This window comes from Arachis hypogaea, chromosome 20 (assembly GCF_003086295.3).
Source record: "Arachis hypogaea cultivar Tifrunner chromosome 20, arahy.Tifrunner.gnm2.J5K5, whole genome shotgun sequence".
Taxonomy (NCBI): Eukaryota; Viridiplantae; Streptophyta; class Magnoliopsida; order Fabales; family Fabaceae; genus Arachis; species Arachis hypogaea.
The window spans coordinates 124,565,797-124,588,160 of record NC_092055.1 but is presented as its reverse complement, the minus strand read 5'-3'; the positions used below and the strand labels follow the sequence as shown (position 1 = coordinate 124,588,160).

Sequence of the window (22,364 nt, the reverse complement as noted above, 5' to 3'; positions counted from 1 at the left end):
GTGTGCCTATCTTTTATATTAGTATATGTTGAAGAATGACATCTTATTGCATTTTGTAGAATTTTATCTATTGTTTGTAGTTTATATATTATTTGGTATGTAACCTGTTGCTTATTGTTCTTTGTTATTTATTCCTTTTGTAGGAAGAAAGACTAAGAAATTTGAGGCACTGGCTTGAAGTGCCCTTTGATGGTTCCAAAACAGAGCACAAGTATGTGGTTAATGCAAGTTTTGTAATTTTCAAATCAATATTCTGAAATTCGCTACTATACCCTGCATTCTATCATATCCAATTTTTTCTCTTGTTCTGATCCAATCTTCACTTTTATGCTACTGCTCAAGTTTGCTTTGCATGGCTTACTTAATAAACAGTCTTAATGTTGTTGATCTGCAATGTGGTGACAATAACTACTTGACGTGCAAATTCATGTTAATAAGGAAATGTTTAGGGAGAAATAGAAATATTTTAAATTGAGTTGCCTTATTGGATTAACTAATAGGTTGCAAAGAAAATTACTATCCATTTCTTTGTTGCATGTCTATATTAGTACATTGATACCTAGTTATTTTTAAAAACTAGTTTTAAAATTGAATTTTTGTTTAAAGAAACTGATTTTAAAACTGGATTTTCAAAAATTGGTTTTAAAACTGAATTTTTGGTTAAAAAATCTGGTTTTAAAACTGGATTTTATAAAAAAACCAGATTTTAGATTTGGATTTAAAAAAAAACCGGATTTAAAACCGGTTTTATACATAAAACTGGATTTAAAACCGGTTTGTAGGTAAAACCGGATTTAAATTCTAAAACCAGTTTAAAATCGGTTTTTATTTTTTCAAACCGATTTAGAACCGATTTCTCTCTTCAATCCAATTCTGGTTTAGTTTTATGAACCATAAAACTGGTTCTGAAATGGATCCAGTTTGGATTTATAAAAATCCAAACCATGCCCACCCCTACTGATAAGTAGGCTCCTCATACTATGGCTAATGAGTGGCCTCTTGTTGGATTTTGGTGGCAGGAGTTTGTTGGCTCCATAGAGGTGTATTTATATGAATGTTAAATATTAGGAGTGTTAATATTTTGAAGGGAATAGTATGGGTTAATGTTCAAATTTGTCCCTGAAAGATCATGCGATCTTCATTTTCGTCCCCGAATGATTTTTTTAATCAAATTAGTCCCTGAAAGATAAACTGTTAGTCAAATTAGTCCTTCCGTCAATTGGATGATAACGTGTCACGTTAAGTGCCACATGGCATGATGACGTGACACGCCACGTGGCAGGTCAGTAACACCTGGCACGCCACGTGATAGGTCAGTGTCACTTGACATAAAAAAAATTTTATTAGTCAAAATAGTCCTTGAAAGTCCAGACGTAAGTCATTTTCATCCCTCAAATTTTAAAAATTAGTCAAACTAATCCTTATATAATTTTTTTATAATATTAAATTTATAATATTTTTTTATACTACTAATTTTAATATTATTTTTTAAATCTTAATAAACAAAATTCTCTTTACATAAAATAATAAAAATAATTAAATTTTTATAAAGTTATTTTGTCATTTGTATTTTAAAATTTTACATTTTCAAATTGTAATTTTTTATGTGAATTTTTTTTTATTTAAACGAGTTTATCAAATTATTGTTGATTATATATTTAAAAATTTAATATTTTAAATTTTACTAAATAATATAGTAATTATTTTAAATTTTAAATCTTTTAAATTTTTTAAAATTATAACTTTTATTATTATTTAATTTATATAGTAAAACTCAATAATTGAAAAATTGGTTTATGGACTCACTTTTTGAATCTTAATATTCTAATATAATTTTTTAAATATTTCATTTAAAACAAAAGGAATTTTATTTTAATACGAAGCATATCTATTTATATAATGTACTAGTGCGGAGTAGCATGTGTTATGCATAGGTATAATATTTTCTATTTCATTTTATCTCATTGATTTGTGAAATTAAAAGAAAAATTATATAATCTATCTCAAACATATGAAACACACAAATTTATTATGATGTTTGCACATATTACGCTTAAGAAGCAATTCGTTTATAATAATAATAATAATAATAATAATAAGGGGTAAATACTGTTTTGGTCCCTAAAGTTTAGGGCCAGAATCGAAATCGTCCCTCTTCTAATTTTGGATTTAAAATCATCCTTAAGGTTTTTTTTTTTTATTAAAATCGTCCTTTTTATTAAAATTTTTAATTTAATTCCTAAACTACCCCTATTCCTATTTTAATAATAAAATTTATAAAATAAAAAAAAAACAAAACGCGTGTTTGGGGAAGGGGGAAGAAAACGCGTGGGTAGGGGGTATACGAAGGTGCAGGGGCAAGGAAGGGGGGGAGGGGGATGGCGCCGGGGAGGGAGCAGCTCGCTGCTGCTCGCGTTGCTGCCGTCAGACCCTGTCGCCGCCGTTCGTGCTTCAGTTGCCGCCACCATCACGCCATTTGCCTCGTGCCATCGTGAGCAGAACCACGAAGAGAGATGGATTGCGAGTGAGGGGGGTCACGGGCTTGGAGCCGCCGCGCCTTCATCACCACCGCGTCCTCGCCGCGCTGCCGCCATCGTCCTCACCACGCTACCAGGGGTGGAGAGAGAAAGAAGGGGGGAGAAACAGGGAGGTCGCCGCCGTGACCTCCTCGTCGTCGTCGGCTTCCGCTCCGCTGTTGGTCGCCGCCTCGCCGCTGCTGCTCGCCGCCTCTGCTTCTTGCTTCGATTTCTGTTTCTGCTTCGTCTTCTGCTTCTTCTGCTTCTTGATTTGTTGAATTTTTTATTTGTTGAATCATTGTTGGTTTTGAGTTGTTGGTTTTCTTGATTTCTGAATTTCTTGATTTCTAAATTGTTGTTTGCTATTGATGGAAGAAGTTTGTTAATTGATCTCTGTTTGTTGTTTGCTATGGTGGTGGTGATGGTGGTGGTGGTGGTGGTGGTAGTGGTGGTGGTGTTGGTGGTGCTGTGGTGGTGTTGGTGCTGGTTGTGGCGGTGGCGATGGCGGTGGCGGTGGTGTTGGTGTTGGTGTTGGTGTTGGTGGTGGTGGTGGTGGTGGAGGAGGTAATTGTGTTGGTAGCGGTGAGGGTATTTTTGTCCAAAAAAAATTATAAGGACGATTTTAATACAATAAAAAACATTAAGGATGATTTTAAATCCAAAATTAGAAGAGGGACGATTTCGATTCTGGCCCTAAACTTTAGGGACCAAAACAGTACTTACCCCTAATAATAATTAACCAACAAATTTTTAATATTTTGTAAAGTTTGGAATTGAAGCAAAATTTGTGGATATTCTTGAATTTTGACTCTAAGTATCACTACCATTACATCCTATATATAAGTAATATCGTAATGGAAAAAAAAAGATGTAGTAGAAAAAAAATAGTGGTATAACTTTGTTTATGTTAACATACATAAATTTTGATTTTGAGCATATAACTTTGTTTAGGTTAATAAATACATACATTTCAATTTTGAGTATATATATATATTCCAGCAAAATGTAGTAATGTAAGAAAAAAGTTTTAGAATAGAAAAGAATAAGAGAGATTTTGAGAAGAATTAAAGGAGATAGATAATTTTATGAAAAAAAATAAAAAAAAATTATATAAGGACTAGTTTGACTAATTTTTAAAATTTGAGGGATGAAAATGACTTACGTATGGACTTTCAAGGACTATTTTGACTAATAAAAAACTTTTTTATATGTTAAGTGACACGTGACGTGTTACATCATCATGCCACGTGGCACTTAACGTGACACGTCATCATTCAATTGACGGAAGGACTAATTTGACTAACAGTTTATCTTTCAGGGACTAATTTGATTAAAAAAATCATTCGGAGATGAAAATGAAGATCGCGTGATCTTTCAAGGACGAATTTGAACATTAACCCAGAATAATATATTAAAATAGGGGATCTTAGACCTTTGGCCCCTTTGTATACAAAAAATATAGGATATCTAATTTTCTTTCATTATATTTATGGAGTCTTTTTTAGATGGGGTGTCTAAAATGAGAATATGAGATCAATAATTTTGTACACATTAAATATGTTATTTTTATATATTATTAGATTTTATAAAATAAAAATTAATTAATGTTATAAAAAAATATTAAAAGACTTTAATTAATATAGAGCATATTACTACACAAATAATAACATTTCTATTTTTAGAGTAAATTTAAATAAACAATACAGAACATATCAACATATAAAAAATTATGAATCTTTTTTATTATTAAATTCAATAAGTATAGAGTAACATTTTTTATGTTAAAAATAAATTCATATTAAAATTTTTTATTTCAATATATAAAATATAAAATAATTAAATTTTATCTATATTACTTGACATATGATAAATTATTTTAGTTTAAGATAAAAAAATATGTTAAATATTTATTTTTTAAAATATTACTACGTAATATAAAATTAGAGTAAACTACCATTTGTACCCACGAAAGTTGAAAACGCTGACATATCTACCCATAGAAAAAGGAAATTACCATTTGTACCCATGAAAAATGATTTTTACAAGCAAAATTATCCAAACCCTAAAAAATTATCTAAAAACCCCAAAATACCCTTATCATTACCATTGCTAGCATCATCCCCCATCTCTCTCTTCGCATCACATGAACACTCTCCGATCTAACCTCCATTTCTCTGCCACAAACCACCTCTGCCATAAACCACCTCATTGCCACTCCTTCATCACCATAACCTTCACCTTTGGAGGAATCAAAATCACCCCAGAGAGGAATTTGAAATAGATGACGATGGGTGAGAGTCAAAATTGGATCTTGGTTTCAGCTGAATCTGAAGCTGTTTGAGGGAACAAAACATTGAAAAGGGTGTCATGGAGAAAGCTAATAGAAATAGGGCGAAAAAGAACACAGATCCAAGGTGAGAAGAGAGTGAGGAGAGAGGATCAAATCTGAACAATCAAATACAGAAGCCTCATGTATTTGGATTCACTTTTTCTGGGAGAAAAGAAAAATGGTGAAAGAGACAGAAAGAGAGAGAGAGAGCTCACCGCGAATTTGGTTCGCAAAGGGGACTGCGGTAGTGGCGGCTGGCGCGGTGGCCCGTCAGGGGCACTGGTTCGGTGATGAAGAGAAGGTAGCCCCGGTTGGTGAGGGTGGTCGGCGGTGAAAAGAGGAGAAGGGGCACTGCGGCTCTAGGGTTGCTAGCGGCGGCGAAGCAGGGGCGGGGTGGGTGCGAAGGTCCTCTATTCGGCAAGAGCGAGACAGGGAAGAAGAGAAGGAGGGGTGGTCACTGACACTGACACTGGAGGTTGCAAGAATGGAAACAGAGGCAATTTGGGGTTAGTGGTGGTGGTGATGGTGGTAAGGTGATGAGTAGATGAGGATGATGGAGTGGTTAGTGGGAAGCGTACCAGTGCTTGTGGGTTGGGAAGATGGAGGGCTTGGCTTCATGGTGTACTTGCACCATGAAGGTGCTCTTCTTCTCCGGGGAAGCGGCAGCAAGTGTTGTTGTGACTGTGAGGATGAAAGAGAGGAGGGTGTGGCAAGGAGCCATTGGAGTAGCGGTGGGGACTGAGTCGGAAGTAATGGTGAGAGTGTGTTAGAAAGGGAAAGAGGGGTGGTGGCTGGGTGAAGAGGGTTAGGGTTAGAAAGGAGTTTGGGTGAAGGAGGTGGTGTGGTGGTGAAGATAAGGGTAATTTAGGAAATTTAGGTAATTTTTTAGGATTTGGATAATTTTGCTTGTAAAAATCATTTTTCATGGGTACAAATGGTAATTTCCTTTTTCTATGGGTAGATATGTTAGCATTTTCAACTTTCGTGGGTACAAATGGTAGTTTACTCTATAAAATTATATAGATATTATTAAAATATATACTATTCAAAAGATTACATATATATTATTAATTTTGTAAGAAAATAATAATTTATTAATATTTAATTTTTTGGTTGTTTTATTTATATTTTTAACAAAATAATAGAAACAGAAAATAAACAATAATATTGTTTCTTTAATATTTCTAAATACAACAACAACAACAAAGTATTTGTCCCATTAGGTGGAGTCGACTACATGAATCAAACGACGCCATTGAATTTTATCATGTATTATGTCTACAGAGAGACCATTTATGTGAGATCTCGTTTGACCACCTCATAGATGATCTTCTTAGGTCTTTCTATATCTTTCACCCCTTGTCGGGGTTGGCTATATAACCGACAAATGATATCATCAGCCATAGGACAGGTATGCATCATATGCATTTGTATGCTTTGCTTGAGTTTGAATTTATTTTGGTTTGGTTAATTGTTAAACTGTTATTAACTGTTATCTGAGCTATATACTATAACTGCTATCTATACCTGTGATTTCCTTGTCTTTTTGTCTATGTTTGTTATGATGTGATACTTTTGAGATTAATGGTAATGAGATGATGATTGTGTTGATTGATTATGTGAAGGGCTGAAGACTGTGATTGGTTTTTGATTGAGTTGTTAGTAAAGTATAAAAAATCAAGCTGGTTCAACATAAACTTAATGAACCTATGTTTGGAACAGGTTGGTCATTCATACCGTATAGGAAATTGATTATGATTTTTCTTACAAGAAAAGAAGGGTTTTGGATTTCTGAAAAATTAAATATTGTTTCTTTGAAAATGTTTTAGATCATTAACAATTGGTTTTAAAAAAAAGATTCATAAGACGAGAGATAATCAGTGCAATTGAAAAACATTTTTCTTTTAAATATCCTCTTATAACAATTCTTAAACCCTCTACTGAAAATCCTTTTGAGGATGATGTTCTCACTCCCTTATAGAAATTTTTTTTCAGTGACAGGTTCAGGAAGCTTTAGCGCGAAGCCACGACCGACTATAGAGCTTTAATGTATATATGTGTTTTTATTTTCTGTATTTAGTTTAGTCCTAGAATTTAATTTTCCCTTGACCTTTATTATTGGTGTTTGCTACGGTACGATCATAAATTTATACGTACCGATACGTAAGCCATGTGAAATTTATTTTCCACATCAACATCTAATTTTTTTAAAGAGGTAATGACCAAATCAGTACCCGAAAGATTCAAACGCTGACATTTTGGTACCTCACTATTGTTATTGACAAAATGGTCCTTAAAAGGTTTTAAAATTTGACAAGCGTACCCACGAGTTCACCGGAGCACATTTCCGGCAAGCACAGTGCTGATGTGGCCACCGTGTTTTGGTGACTTGGCAAACCACCCCCAAAGTTCCCTCCCCAACGCACACTCCCTCCCCTTCCCTCTCCCTCCCTGTCGCAGCCCCCATCCCCAACGCACACTTCTCCCTAATCGCAGTCCCCGCCGCATCACAAGCCCCTCCCCAACGTACACTTTCCCTTCCTCCCTCAACACCACCATTCATAGCAACAACAACTTTAACATCAACAGCAACAACAACCTCCACCACTCTCTCTCTCTCTCTCTCTCCACCACTCCCCCTTTCCCAACGCACACTTTCCTCTCACTCCCTCAACACCACCATTCACAGCAACAACAACCTCAACATCAACAGAGTTGCCCCAAATCATAAATTGTCCCAAATTTTTAGGTTAAATTATCATTCAAAAAGATTAATCACCATAAAACTCAGAAATAAATTCATATACAATAATCAAAATAAAATAAAATAAAATAAAATAAAACTTAATACAGACACCACCAAAGCAAGAATAGAAGAAGAACACCGGACACAGAGGGGGCAGGACACGATAGAGCCAAGATGGAACCCAGACAGAGGAGGCATGGCAACGACTGGGGGCTAGCAGCAAGTAGATACAAGCAGTGAAGGCGACAACGGTGAAGGCGTGCAGACAACGCAATGCTACGAAGGAGACACTGGCGGACGCAGAAGACCCGACGACGAGATGACGACAGCGCAGTGTCGATGACACTGGCTCTGTAAGACTGAGAAGGTTGAGCTCTACTGCTGTTTTGGGGGAGAGTGAGTTGAGAGTGTGAGACACTGTGTTGGGAAAGGGATTAGAATTCAAAGAGGTAAGGGAAGGGGATTAGGGTTTAGAAAGGGGGATTTTGGACTGAGGAGGGGGGAAGTGCATTAGAGATGGGGAATTAGGGTTAGAGAGGGGGAGGGAAGAATTAGGGTTGGGGAGGGGGGAGAATGCATTCAGGAAGGGGAAGGGGGGAGTGCGTTGGGGAGGGGGGGAAGGAGAAGGAGAAGAATTAGGGTTAGAGAGGGGGAGGGAAGGATTAGGGTTGGGGAAGGGGGAGAATGCATTCAGGAAGGGGAAGTGGGGAGTGTGTTGGGGAGGGGGAAGGAGAAGGAGAAGAATTAGGGTTGGGGGGTATTTGCCATGTCATCAAAACGCAATGGCCATGTCAGCACTGTGCTTGCCGGAAATGTGCTCCGGTAAACTCGTGGATACGCTTGTCAAATTTTAAAATCTTTTAAGGACCATTTTGTCAATAACAATAGTGAGGTACCAAAATGTCAGCTTTTGAATTTTTCGCGTACTGATTTGGTCATTACCTCTTTTTTAAAAGAAAATATATATTATATCACTCATTTTACTAAAATACCCTTATAAAATACCCTTATTGTTATTTGTCCATATTTTAAACGTAGAATAAATGACCATTTGTACCCATGAGAGATAAAAACGCTGACATTTGTACCCATGATAGCTCGAAACTAACCTTGTACCCATGAGAGATGCTGCCCGTGTGACAAAAGTGCCCCGCCTTGGATCTGAGCTTGGTTCGTGCCTTTCCGAACCTACGTGGCACTTCCAAACCCTCTCCCCAATCTGAGCCAACCATTCACCATCATCATCTTCATCTTCTCCACCATCACCATCACTATAACCTCCATAACCTCCATCACCATCACCTCAGCACCGCCACAGCCACCTCCCTTCACCACAACCTCCGGCGACAACCCACACCATCGCGCCCCTTTCTCTTCTTCTTCCCCTCTTCTCACCTCCGCTGAGTCCAGAAACCACAGCGCCAGCTCCTCCTCTCCACCAAAACAGCAAAATTTTCAAACACCAGCATGAATCAAAACACACCTAAATCCACTAACATGCATTTCTAACTAACCAAATTAAGCAAAATGAACTAAAAACAATACAATGAAAGAAACAGAACTCAGGAAAAAACGTAGGGATGGAAAATTATTCTTCTGCAATTGTTCCACACAGCCTCCAAAATCAGAACTCCATGGAGCTCAAACTCCACTCATCAATGGCGTCACTGGAACCCGTTCCCCGCAAATTAAACACCGTCATCTCATCCCATTCCAAATTCCCACACTTCTCTCCTCTGAAGCCCTCCAATTGCTCTCTCCCTTCCACTCCTCTATGCTCCTACGCCGTTCCCGATTCCAAGAACCCCACCACCAATAGCAACAAGGTCCAACCCCGCCGTAAAAACGCCACCCCCACTGGTTGTTTCGCTCAAAAGACCCAAACTTCATGGAAGGAGAATCTTCCCAGAGAACCAAAACCCAAACTTGATAATACTCATAATAGGGTCGACCAGAACTGCCAAAACGCGCTGTTTGATGCAACCACCCTGAACGTTAATTTGATTGAGTTGTGCGAAGAGGGTAAGCTTGCTGAAGCTTTGGAACTCATGGGTCAAGGTTCTGTTGCTGATTATGGTGTTTTTCTCGTCATGTTGAATTTGTGCGAGGGTACGAGGTCGCTTGAGTCTGGGAAAAGGGTTCATGAGTTCTTGAGAAGATCGAGGTTTCGAGGGGAGGTTGAATTGAACAATAGGTTGATTGGAATGTATGGGAAATGTGGTAACATGAATATTGCACGCAAGGTGTTTGATCGAATGCCAGAGAGAAACATGAGTTCTTGGCACTTGATGATCATTGGATACACTGAAAATGGAGCTGGTGATGATGCTTTGTTGGTTTTTCAGGAGATGAAGGAGGCAGGGATACGGCCTGAGAGTGAAACTTTTGCATTGGTTTTGGCTGCGTGTGCAAGGGAAGAAGCTGTAGAGGAAGGATTATTGCACTTTGAATCAATGAAGGAGTATGGAATTGTTCCCACCATGGAGCATTACATGGAGGTCATTAACATTCTGGGTAATGCCAGTCAGTTGAATGAAGCTGAGGAGTTTATTGAGAGTAAGCCATTTCAGCCTGAAGATGACATTTGGGAGGCTCTTCGAAATTTTGCTAGGATTCATGGAGATATGGATGATGAGAAATTGAAGGGTTTGAGTGGCCAGAGAAGGAGCTGGCGCTGTGGTTTCTGGGCTTAGCAGAGGTGAGAAGAGGGGAAGAAGAAGAGAAAGGGGCGCGGCGGTGTGGGTTGTCGCCGGAGGTTGTGGTGAAGGGAGGTGGCTGTGGCGGTGCTGAGGTGATGGTGATGGAGGTTATGGTGACGGTGAAGAATATGAAGATGATGATGGTGAATGGTTGGCTCAGATTGGGGGGGGAGGGTTTGGGAGTGCCACGTAGGTTCGGAAAGGCACGAACCAAGCTCAGATCCAAGGCACGGACAGCATCTCTCATGGGTATAAGGTTAGTTTTGAGCTATCATGGGTACAAATGTCAGCGTTTTTATCTCTCATGGGTACAAATGGTCATTTATTCTTTAAACGTATCTGTACGTATGAATTTATGATCGTACCGTAGCAAACACCTTTATTATTTGGTTATTAGAGGGGTAGGATTTGTGTTTAAAGAATTGTAAATAAGAAAAACAACCATTTGTACCCATGAACTTTATGAACGCTGATAAAAATACCCATTAAAGAAGAAAACTAACGTTGTATCCATCAAAGATAGATTTCGTACGACAAAAGTATCCAAATCCTAAATTTATGTTGACTTTTTAATAAAATTCCAGAATTACCCCATTCTTTATCTTCAACCCCTCCTCTCTTCTTTCCCAAATCTCAAACACCTCCATTGACACTACCTTAACCACCTTCTATTCTCTACTACTCTACTAACCACCACTGCTGCCATCTTTCCACGTTGACGATGACAAAGACGACAACAAGGCAACCAGGCAATCCATCCGTTCCCACGCAACGCTAGATGGAGAAGCTCCGGAAGTGAGACTAAACTGAGATCCAGCGCGCAAGGTCCTGTGGTGCGATTCAACTCCTCATTGGTCCACTTCAACCTCATGGACTCCATGGAAAAAATGTCCTATATTTACAACAATACAAATTATAAATTTATTATATAATTAACAAAATTGAACTTTCTCACTCTCCCAAATCACCACCATCATGTGCAAGATTCCTGTGTTACTCACATGCGACCCCACCAAAATGATCTTGCCAAAGTTTCAATTTTTAGCATCCAAAGGTGCTTCTCCTTCTGACATTGTATTGAAAGTGATGGAGGAAGGGTGGTGATGGTAATGACGGTAATAAAGTGTTGATAGGATTTGAGATTAGAAGTGATTATGAGAAGTAAAATTAAAAGTTAGAGTGAAGTTGTTGTTGTTTATGGACTGTGATAGTGAAAAAGGAGGAAGATGAGGCTGACGGTTGTTGACGGTGGCGGTGATGATGGTGTTGGTGAAGGAGGTGGTAAAATTGATGAAAAGAATAAAGAGAGGGTTGAAATTTGCTGAAAGGGGTATTGAGATTAGGGTTAGGAAAATGGTAATTTGGGGTTTTTAGGTATTGAGTTTACGATTTTTAGGCAATGAAGGTGTTTGAAATTTGGGAAAAAAGAGAGGAGGGGTTGAAGATAATGGTGTGGGTAATTCTGGAATTTTATTAAAAAGTCAACATAAATTTAGGATTTGGGTACTTTTTTCGTACGGAATCCATCTTTGATGGATACAACATTAGTTTCCTTCTTTAGTGGGTACTTTTGTCAGCGTTCGTAAAGTTTATGGGTACAAATGGTTGTTTTTCCATTGTAAATAAGTCAATGTATTTATTATTATGTGAATATGATATGTGACTATGTGATTTTAAAGTACAGACTTTTCGCATTAATAATTAAAGACTCGGTTCATATTTATGAAGTAGGCTTGATATTAAATAAATATAGTAACAAGTTAAAAGATTAGACGTAAGTAACACCTGAACTTTTAGTACGATCATGATGTGTTAAAAGTAAGTGTGTTACAGTATCCAACTCCCTAGCCTTCGTACCGACCCATTTTGTTTCTTGTAGGCACATGATGTTAATATTTCTCCTTGTCATGGTATCCTCCACCTCCATGGATTTTCCTGTTAGAATGCCTATCTTCCATATCCCAAATCTCAACCTTTTGTCGCTTCGACCTTTACTTTTTTCTTTGTGAACTAACTTACTTACTCTCGTCCATTCACGAAAACACGGGAATCCTTGCTCATTTAACATTACACCCGGGCACCGATGTTGCGGCTCTTGCTCATTTGACATTGTATGCAAGCCATACAGCGCGTTGCTTCCGAGCAACGACCTAACTTTAGTGCAATAACATCTTTGATCCATGTCATGAAGATTCTATTATGTTTTTATGTTGGCTATTGAAAACCTAACACAACCCTCCTCCTTTATTCAGGTTTGGGATCGGCTATGTGCTGCAGGTATAACATAGGCGGAGTTTATTTAATATTTTTAAATATCTATAAAAATTATTCTGATTGAAATAAAACTGGCAAAAAAAGGATTTTAAATTATGTTGTCATTTTCACATTGGACAATTTTAATTGCGAGTCGAAGTAGGACGAACAAGAAGCAATTATATTTATATGTCTATAGACATAATTTTTTTTTAAAAATAAGTAGTATGACATTATTGTAAAAAAAAATTTAGCTGTTATAATTATAGATGCCTTTTATGTTAATTATTATTTTTTAACTTTTTAAATATACTATGATCATATAAATATGAATTTATGATGATTAAAAAATAAAGAAGTTGATATATTTGGTATGAACATAAGTGCTTTTGCTTCAGTTACATACTTAATTGTATTGTTCTCTTCCTCTCCTCTCCACCTCCAGTTGTCAATTTCTTTTCATCATGCAGGTGCAAAAATTACTTAGTTATGGTTGAGTTTTTTTATTACTATTATTTAATGTTCATCAACGTGATTTATAAGAAATGCGTTTTTTTCTCAAAAATATTTTTGAATGAAAAAACTTACATTGCTTGAATAACCTTTATATTATCATTTATAGACCCAACATTCATTATCATATATATATAACATTTGAGGCATAAACTGAGGCCCGAAAGCCAGAGCACCCAACGGAATCCAATTTCACAAAATCTCGTTATGCCACAACAACCTCTCAACTCAAGTTCCCAAAGTCATCCGCAGCTAGTACAAATCAGACACTATACTCCTTTAACCATAGCATGTGTCACCATAAGATAAAATCTCTATATATCTTTATATATTTACATCTTTATAGTAGAGCAACCCATAAGATTTTTGAAAATGTGTTAGGGTTTCTGAACCTGTGTTTGCTTGCAAGGATCATACTATACGCTAATGAAGCTTGAGTAACAAAACAGTAAGTACCATAATTTTCTCTAAAGCTTCATGGTGAGATGAAGGGTAAACATGTCCAATGCCAACTTGTAAAGAAGTTATATATGTACATCAACGCCTTCTAAACTGGTTAACATTATATTCTCCTCCCAAAATAATATCACATCAAGATATTTAAATCCCCACATCACAAAAAAGTGATTGTTAAGAGTATTTTTATTAGGAAAATAATGCTAGAAAAGTATACAGTTGAAAAGTTGAACCAAAAGAAAGATAATCCAATGACTAAGATACATAAAGAATCAGGAAAAATCTAAGAAGATTACGAGTGAATTCATCAATAAATATTTAAGTATAAATGAATTTAATTCAAGCATAATTTATAATAGTACCAATAAGACAAGGCTCTATTAGTCTATTCTTTGTTCCGTTGTTCTGTAAGTAGTAGTTTGACTCTTTCTATACTTGTATGCCCTTTTTCTATCGGATGTTCATTTTACTAGGTGTGCAGATAGTTATTCTAATATTAAGATTTAGGTGAATAATTTAGAAGTGTAGTATGTTTTTATTTAATTGATGTTTATGCTAGGGGGACAATGACTTTGGGGAACAATATGAACAACGGGCCTTAATAGTTAGCCCAATTAGATTAATAACATAGGTACACTGATAAACACTCCATTTCTTAAATCCTAATTTTAATTATCTTAATTAATATCATTGTAATCATCCCATCCACTCCCCCTTTCTTTGACCCAACAGTCAAAACCTTTCCCCTTCCCTAATTTTCGAACACCCTTCAGGAAAGGAAACGTTAATCTTCCCTCCCCGCTATTTCGAACGGCATTGACGAAGGAGGACCTTCCCCATTAGCCGCTCCTTTTTTGCTGCTACCCGTAGTTCATCCTACCAATCGTCGTACCGAGCATCCGCCAGCGCCTCTATTGCGAAGACCACCAGCAGCAGAGGAGAATCCCTGGCCCCCTCGAGTGGAAATCGCCCAGAAACCTCCGGCGTTGGCCTTTAACCGCAGTCTCCCTAGGTTGTAGCCGTTGCATGTTCGCCTTGGTTGGAGTCATTAACGGGTGCAACAAGAGAAGTCGTGGGGTGTGTTTCTCTTCCCAGATTGAAGGTCAGAGAACCGATAACCGTATATTGAATGTTTAGATGTTTACAGTAACTTTTATGTTCTGGCTGCTTGGAAGGGTTTTGTTGCTTTCGGAAATTCTTGGGTCTGTTTGACTTATCCTTTTGTTTGTGAACGAAATGTAGTGGGAAGGAATAATGATACGTACATGTTTATGAGCATCCGGGTTTCCGCGTCTTGTATTTTAACGAGTTACTGTATTTGGTTTTGTTTTGCCTTCGGTTATTAGTAAGTCAGCAATTCGTATGAGGCACGTGCTATGAATATGTTGCTTTGTGAGTTGTTTAATGAATATAGATAGGATGGTCAATTTATTCATTAAGCGTATGGTTGAAAATTTTTTCCAGGTGATTGTAACTTGGTTGATGATGTTTAAAATTTTTTTTTTCATTCCAAAACTTAACCTAAGAGGCTGTCAAAATTTAGAAACTGTTAAATACTCTGATTATGAATATTTGATAAAGAAGAGATAGGCTTGAATTGGAATCCTGTTGGTTTATTTTACATAAAAATTGTAAATATAATTTGGGATAAATTTACTTTTTTCTAGTATTAGCTAAAAGTGTATTTTACTTCATCCTCAAATGTCCACTTGCATTTTGATCCATTTGATTGGAATGGATATAAGTAAAAGTACTTTTGGCGTTAAATCTAACCGTGCAAAGACTATATTTACATGTTGATAAGCATATTTGATAACCATCCCAATCAATATTAGGACATATTTTGGTGACTTACGTAATTAGAACTTCAATTTTTAATTGCTATGTTTACAAGGATCTTGTTTAACATTTAATTTTTTTTTAAACTGGCTATGTACTCTCACTCCAATCGACTGTGGGGGTGTTATGCTGTTGATTTTGATATGTTTATTTTTTTTAAATTATAGCACGAATAGTAATATCAAATGGTTCATGGTTCCTTGGATTAAGGCAAAGATGTTTGAAATTTGTTGGAGCCTGGCTTGAAATTTTAGTGTTGTTTTCTTTGTCTGTTTCTGGTTCATATGATGGACATTAATTTCTATAAATAACAGGTGTTTAATTTTGTAAGAAATGATGGATTGAGAAAATGTGACATGATCTACATCATTTAGGTAGTACTTGCTGATGTTGCTAAAGCTGGTCAATATTAGGACTTGTTTTGGTGATTTGGGTACTTAGAAGTTCAATTTTTTAAAGTAGCTACGTTTGCAAGGACCTTTTGTAACTTGAATTTTTTTAAAACTGCCTATGTACTCTTACTGCACACGACTGTGGGTGTTATGCCTTTGTACTCTTATTGCCTATGTACTCTCACTACATTGTAATTCTCATTTTATTTATTAATCCATGGGTAAAAATTTTTCCCAAGTGTTTGCAAGTTGGTTGACAAAATTAATTTTTTTTTTCATTCCAAAACCTAACCTAAGAGGCTGTCAAAATTTAGAAACTGTTAAATACTCTGATTATGAATATTTGATAAAGAAGAGATAGGCTTGAATTGGAATCCTGTTGGTTTATTTTACATAAAAATTGTAAGTATAATTTGGGATAAATTTACTTTTTTTTAGTATTAGCTAAAAGTGTATTTTACTTCATCCTCAAATGTCCACTTGCATTTTGATCCATTTGATTGGAATGGATATAAGTAAAAGTACTTTTGGTGTTGAATCTAACCGTGCAAATACTATATTTACATGTTGATCAGCATATTTGATAACCATCCCAATTAATATTAGGACTTGTTTTGGTGACTTACGTAATTAGAACTTCAATTTTTAATTGCTATGCTTACAAGGATCTTGTTTAATATTTAATTTTTTTTTTAAACTAGCTATGTACTCTTACTCCAATCAACTGTGGGGTGTTATGCTGTTGATTTTGATATGTTTTTTTTTTTTAAAATTATAGCATGAATAGTAATATCAAATGGTTCATGGTTCCTTGGATTAAGGCAAAGATGTTTGAAATTTGTTGGAGCCTGGCTTGAAATTTTAGTGTTGTTTTCTTTGTCTGTTTCTGGTTCATATGATGGACGTTAATTTCTATAAATAACAGATGTTCAATTTTGTATGAAAGGATGGATTGAAAAAATGTGACATGATCTACATCATTTAGGTAATACTTGTTGATGTTGCGAAAGCTGGTTATATTAAGACTTGTTTTGGTGATTTAGGTACTTAGAAGTTCAATTTTTTAAAGCAGCTACTTGCAAGGACCTTTTGTAACTTGAAATTTTTTAAAACTGCCTATGTACTCTTACTGCACACCACTGTGGGTGTTATGCCTTTGTATTCTTACTGCCTATGTACTCTCATTACATTGTAATTCTCATTTTATTCATTAACCCATGGTTAAAAATTTTTCCCAAGTGTTTGCAAGTTGGTTGACAAAGTTAAAAAATTTTTTTTTCATTCCAAAACCTAATAACAGACAACTCTTAAGTTTTATAAATAAACACCCGAAACCTATAGAAATAACCATACTCTATCCTACTAAGCCGACCATCCGCGATATACCACTAAGACACCATTCGTAATACACACTAAAAAAAACAATTCGCAATTCAAAGGCAAAAATCATACTGGCACAATTAGAAATAACCATCCACAAACCTAAGCCAGTGAACATCCATATTATAACTATTGTAAGTAATAACATGCAATTTTGTATCCACACTAAAAGTAACCATCTACTCACCTAATAACGCGAACATCCACATTATAAATCCTGTAACTAATCACTAGCCATTCGTAATCAACATTAAAAGTAACCATCCAGTAATATATTGAGGTGAACATCCACATTATAACTCGTGAATAATAACATTCCATCCGTGATACACACTAAATAACCATCCAGAAACAAATAGAAATAACTATATGCAAACCTACTAAACCGAACATCCGCTTTATTTATCTTAGTTACTAAGACACTCGTATATAAAAAAAATAACCATGCACAAGCCTAAGGAATCGAACATCCATACTATATGACATTTAAATAATCAAAAACAAATAGCTAATCCGATAAGAAGTAACCATCCAAACACCAGAAAAATAACAATCAATAACCGTAGTAAAGCGAACATCCTAGACATGCCACTCGAAGTTAAAAGCACACAACATCCCAAATTTATTAAATGGTTAAAATACAGATTATACGACATGTATTTATGCAGACAGTATTCTACAACCAGTCAATCGACATCCAGAAAAGTATAAACAGGCCAGATACTTGAGTAGCATCAAGATAATGCGATGAAAATACCAATTTCATAATTTTCTTATCATAGAAAACCTAAACAAAGAAAATGACCATAAAACATACATATTGAGTTGTATGACCTAACAAAAGGGACCTCTAATATAACATAATGGATGCAATATCGTAAACAATCTAGGTATTGTCAAAGGAGTTTAAGAGCGACATGAATCTACCAAGTCCTTGCTTAGCAATCTGCTGAGCGGAAGCCTCCGAAGCTTGATTTACAGCAGATTCTACACAATTATCCTGAAACAAACAAGCTCAATCAAAACCAACCCACTATCGACGTAACCAACCCAGTAATTTCCGTACATTCTATGGCCTACAATCAAACATACACAAAGTAAGTAGATACTATAATAAAATATCAACTAAATAGAATTTATTAATACTATATCCAAAAATATGATATTAAAATTTATTAATATGCATGAATTAATCTAAAGTGGCACCTAATGAGTTAGTATTGTGTTAACTATTATTTATATACAGAATGCATAAATCCACCACATATCAGGTATCACTACACAAACTAAAATAGAGTCTTCTACTACCATGTAAACAGTCTCGTTATTAGCTCCTATAATTTTCTTCCATATTTATCCAAACTTGTTAGTGCACTGTGCATGCATGGTTTGATAGCATACAGATGGGGATTGTAACAATTTTAGTCGCAACCATGTGCAAAATTTTCATATTTAACACTATACATATATTCAAAACATGTCAGGGTGACCTATTAAAGAGGTATTGTAACACTTCATCATATCTAGTAAATAAATTTCTAACTTCATCTTCTTTAGAACTTTTCACATGATTCATTGAAACTAGTTATAAAAACTTAGCAAGAACCCAATCTGTAACTAGTAAGTAGTAACAACTAACTAGTACATTGTATTATAACATTTCACCATTCTAAAAATGTAATTTTTTTCTCTTTTTAGGTAGAAAAAATTCAAACTAATCCTTTCACCCGATCATCCACTTATATATTACACTTTAACTAATAACCACATGAATGAACAAGAACACCATCCAAATTATTCCGTTTGTAACAAAATATCATAATGGATTAAGAATGTTGAGCTTTTAATAACTATCTAATTTATATGAAAATAAACATACGTCTAAAAGAAACAAGATACATTGTTTACCTTGTCCAACTCTTCACTTTCTCCGTCGAACGAATCACCGGTAAAAGAAACTGGCACGAGACAACTCGGTTCAACGGAATTGTGCTCCATTAAAATTGGTTGTGATAGGTGGAGACCTTGGGCTGCAGGGACTGCAATGGTGGAGGCCTTGGGCTGCAGGGGCTGCATAGGACGTGATCACGGTGACCTACGTCGGGCTGCACGGTGCACGGGTTGACGGGTGTAGTGAAAAAAAAAATTTCTCCACTTGGGGGCTGCCGGACGTTGGAACAGGGAGGGAGGGCTGCGTGGGTGGGCTGGGAACCAAGAGATAGGGGATATGGAAAGGATAAGAAACGTGTGCTAGTTCCCAAGTTGGTATAATTAAATGGTTATTAGTATAATTAAATCCATTTTGACTTATCCTTTTAAATTTTGAAAAATGGTTATTAGTATAATTAAATTAATTATATCATTAATTAAATTTATGAATAATTTACATTTGTAACCCCATTGTTCATATTGTTCACTAGAATTATTGTTCTCCTATACTTTTCCTTTTAGTAATTAAATTTAATTAAGTTGATCCGTTAATTTATTATTCAAAATCATTCCAACAAGAATTACTTGCTCAATGTATACGTGAATCGGTAAATGGCGCATATAAATTTTTAACTTTTGTAACTTCTTCCTCATCTCAACATCTCCGACTACATTCACTATTTTTTTTTTTGGAAACTCAAGTGCAGTCAACTTCACCTAAAGTCAATTGCACCTGAGTTTTCACCTTTTTTTTTTCTTGCAATATGTTCATTATTTTCTGATTTTTCTTTGTGTGGCTGCTTCTTATGTCAATAACACTGGGTTCGGAAGAGGTTTGTAGACCAAATTGAATGAAGTGAATATATAGTGATTTTAATTAGTGTATTAGTGTCTATTGCAAAGAGATAGATACAATAATTGTACCTAGAAGACCTTCCAATTGTATATGAACAAATTAGTAGGAAAAAAAAATTCAGTGTTTATGTTGAAGAAAGTTCTATGTTTATTGTTACGAAATTTTTGTATTTGCTTCCTCTGTTTTCTTCTAAAAATATTGTATATTTACTTTAAAAAAATTTTGAGCCTATTCTTATAAATGTTGTATGTTTTATTGTAAATAAATTTCAATATTTATTTATTTTATATATATATATATATATATATATATATATATATATATATTAAGTTTGTGTGTTTACTTTTAAAAGATTTATATGTTTATCATAATTAAATTTCTGTCTTTATCTTAATAATTTTTTTGTTTGCTTTCAATGTTTTTTTTTTAATTTGCGTTTACCTTATAAAAAATGTATTTATTATTATAAAATTTTTGTATTTAGCTTAAAAAATTTGTCTTTTTTTCTATGATTTTTTTCAAAAGTTTATTTATCATAAAATTATTCTATATTTATCGTCATAAAATTTCTTTAATATTTCTTTTTTATTCTTCTTGTCCATAATTTTTTTAGAAATACAAAAACAAAGTGAAAAAAAAAAAAGCAAATAAACAAAGAAACATATTCTGGCCCAACCCAATATAAAATTGGAGGTTCACTAAGTGAACTCGCACCTTGTCCGTACAATGAGATGTCCTCGATGTAACTCGATCTTCACAAGAGAAGATTCAGACAGCTGGCGGAAGTTTCTAAGGGGTTGGACCTGAGTAAGAGGGCCCACTCGAACAGATAGAGATAAAGGAGAGGGACTTACCCTCTCCTCAGGTACGTCACTTTTACTCAAATTAGCCACCTCCTCGTACGGAGGCTTATTTTGGTATCAGAGTGTCCTTGTAGGTGGCCCCACCCGCCGACCTATTGATGACTATTGGTCCCACAACATCTCAACCCTCGCACTCAGGTTTTGACCCTCACCTCCAACGATCTTTTCACCAACAGTTCAGCGGACAACCGAACAATGGCGCCATCGGTGGCCTTGTGTTTGGCCTAAAGCCAAGAGGAAGCTCTCTCCTAGATCAACCCAATCCAGCAATTTCTTGAGAAGGGTAAGCTGTCAGAAAACAGGGAAGAAGCTAAGATCGTAAGAAGAGATGCCGCTAAATATGCAGTAGTGCAAGACCAGTTATACAAGAGAGGGCTCAGTCAACCCTGCTGAAGTGTTTGCGGCCCGAACAAACGGAGTATGTCTTAAAAGAGGTACACGAGAGGTGTAGTAGACACCACATTAGGGGTGTACTATGATGATCGACGCCAGCGAATAAGTGAAGAGGTGCCTCAGATGCCAAGAAAACACAGACTTTCATAAGGCACCGGCAGAGGAGCTAAGCTCCATCATAGCCTCTCGACCTTTCTTCTATTGGGGAGTTTATTTGCTGGGCCCTTTCTTGACGGCCCCAAGCCAAGTCAAATACCAACTAGTGGCCATTGACTACTATACCAAATGGGTAGAAGTAGAACCTTTGGCAAGTATATCGTTTGCGAACTGTAGGAAATTCCTGTGGAGGCAAGTGGTCGCAAGGTTTGGAATCCCTGAAATTGTGATATCGGATAATGGAACTCAATTTTCAGATAAGAAGTTTGGAGAGTTCCTATCAGGCCCTGGCATCAAGCAAAAGTTTTCCTCTGTGCATCACCCTCAAAGTAACGGGTAAGTAGAGGCAGTGAACAAAGTCATTCTGAAGGGACTGAAGAAGCATTTGGATCAAAGGAAGGATTCATGGACAAACGAGTTGGCATTGGTCCTATGGTCTTATAGGACAATGCTGCAATCGTCTACCGAAGAGACGCCCTTCCATCTCACTTACGGCATGGACGCCATGATTCCCGTGGAGATAGGAGAACCCAGCCCAAGGTTGTTATTAGGAGGAGTTGAGGAGGCGGCCGAAAAAGAGCTAGTAGATGAAACCAGCGCCCATTTGTTGGAAGTAGCGCTAAAGAAAAGGTTGGCACTACACTACAACCGTAAGGTTCATAACAAAAGATTCGAAGAGGGAAACCTGGTATTACGACGCAACGACATCGGTCCGTCGACACCAGGGGAAGGGAATCTCTTCTCCAACTAGGAAGGACCTTACAAGGTAAGGAAGGTGCAAGGAAAAAATGTATACAAGCTCGAGCTACTAGATGGGAAGGAGATTCCAAAGACTTGGAATGCGGCTAACCTCAGAAGATTCTACTCCTAAGGCTTAGACGGTCTCCTAGCTATGGTCTCACGATTTGGTTACTTTTCTTTCTCGTATTCATTTCATTCCTTGTGTTCATTTTTATTTACTTTGTTTTAATCTTGCAAGCCTACTTGTAGTCTCATGATATATGAAAAAAGGGGTACTCTTTCTCCTTACCGTCAGCTCAGAAC

General features: G+C 36.1%; 1 protein-coding gene across 1 annotated transcript; it reads left to right on the top strand.

Moving 5' to 3' along the window:
* The first annotated feature begins 9,184 nt into the window (after window positions 1–9,184).
* On the top strand, window positions 9,185–22,071 carry LOC112786290 (uncharacterized). The gene is made up of 4 exons (XM_025829682.2): window positions 9,185–10,147; window positions 10,237–10,546; window positions 21,498–21,656; window positions 21,765–22,071. The coding sequence occupies exons 1-4, from the start codon at window positions 9,226–9,228 to the stop codon at window positions 22,069–22,071; spliced, it is 1,698 nt and encodes a 565-aa protein (XP_025685467.1). The 5' UTR covers window positions 9,185–9,225.
* The last annotated feature ends 293 nt before the right edge of the window (window positions 22,072–22,364 follow it).

Excerpts from the sequence above, each read along its gene's own strand:
- LOC112786290 (XM_025829682.2), top strand. The coding sequence starts at position 9,226 with ATGGAGCTCAAACTCCACTCATCAATGGCGTCACTGGAACCCGTTCCC. Across the intron at positions 10,148-10,236 it reads AGCTGAGGAGTTTATTGAGA|GGTTTGAGTGGCCAGAGAAG; the intron begins GTAAGCCATTTC and ends GAGAAATTGAAG. Across the intron at positions 21,657-21,764 it reads CATCACCCTCAAAGTAACGG|GACAATGCTGCAATCGTCTA; the intron begins GTAAGTAGAGGC and ends ATGGTCTTATAG.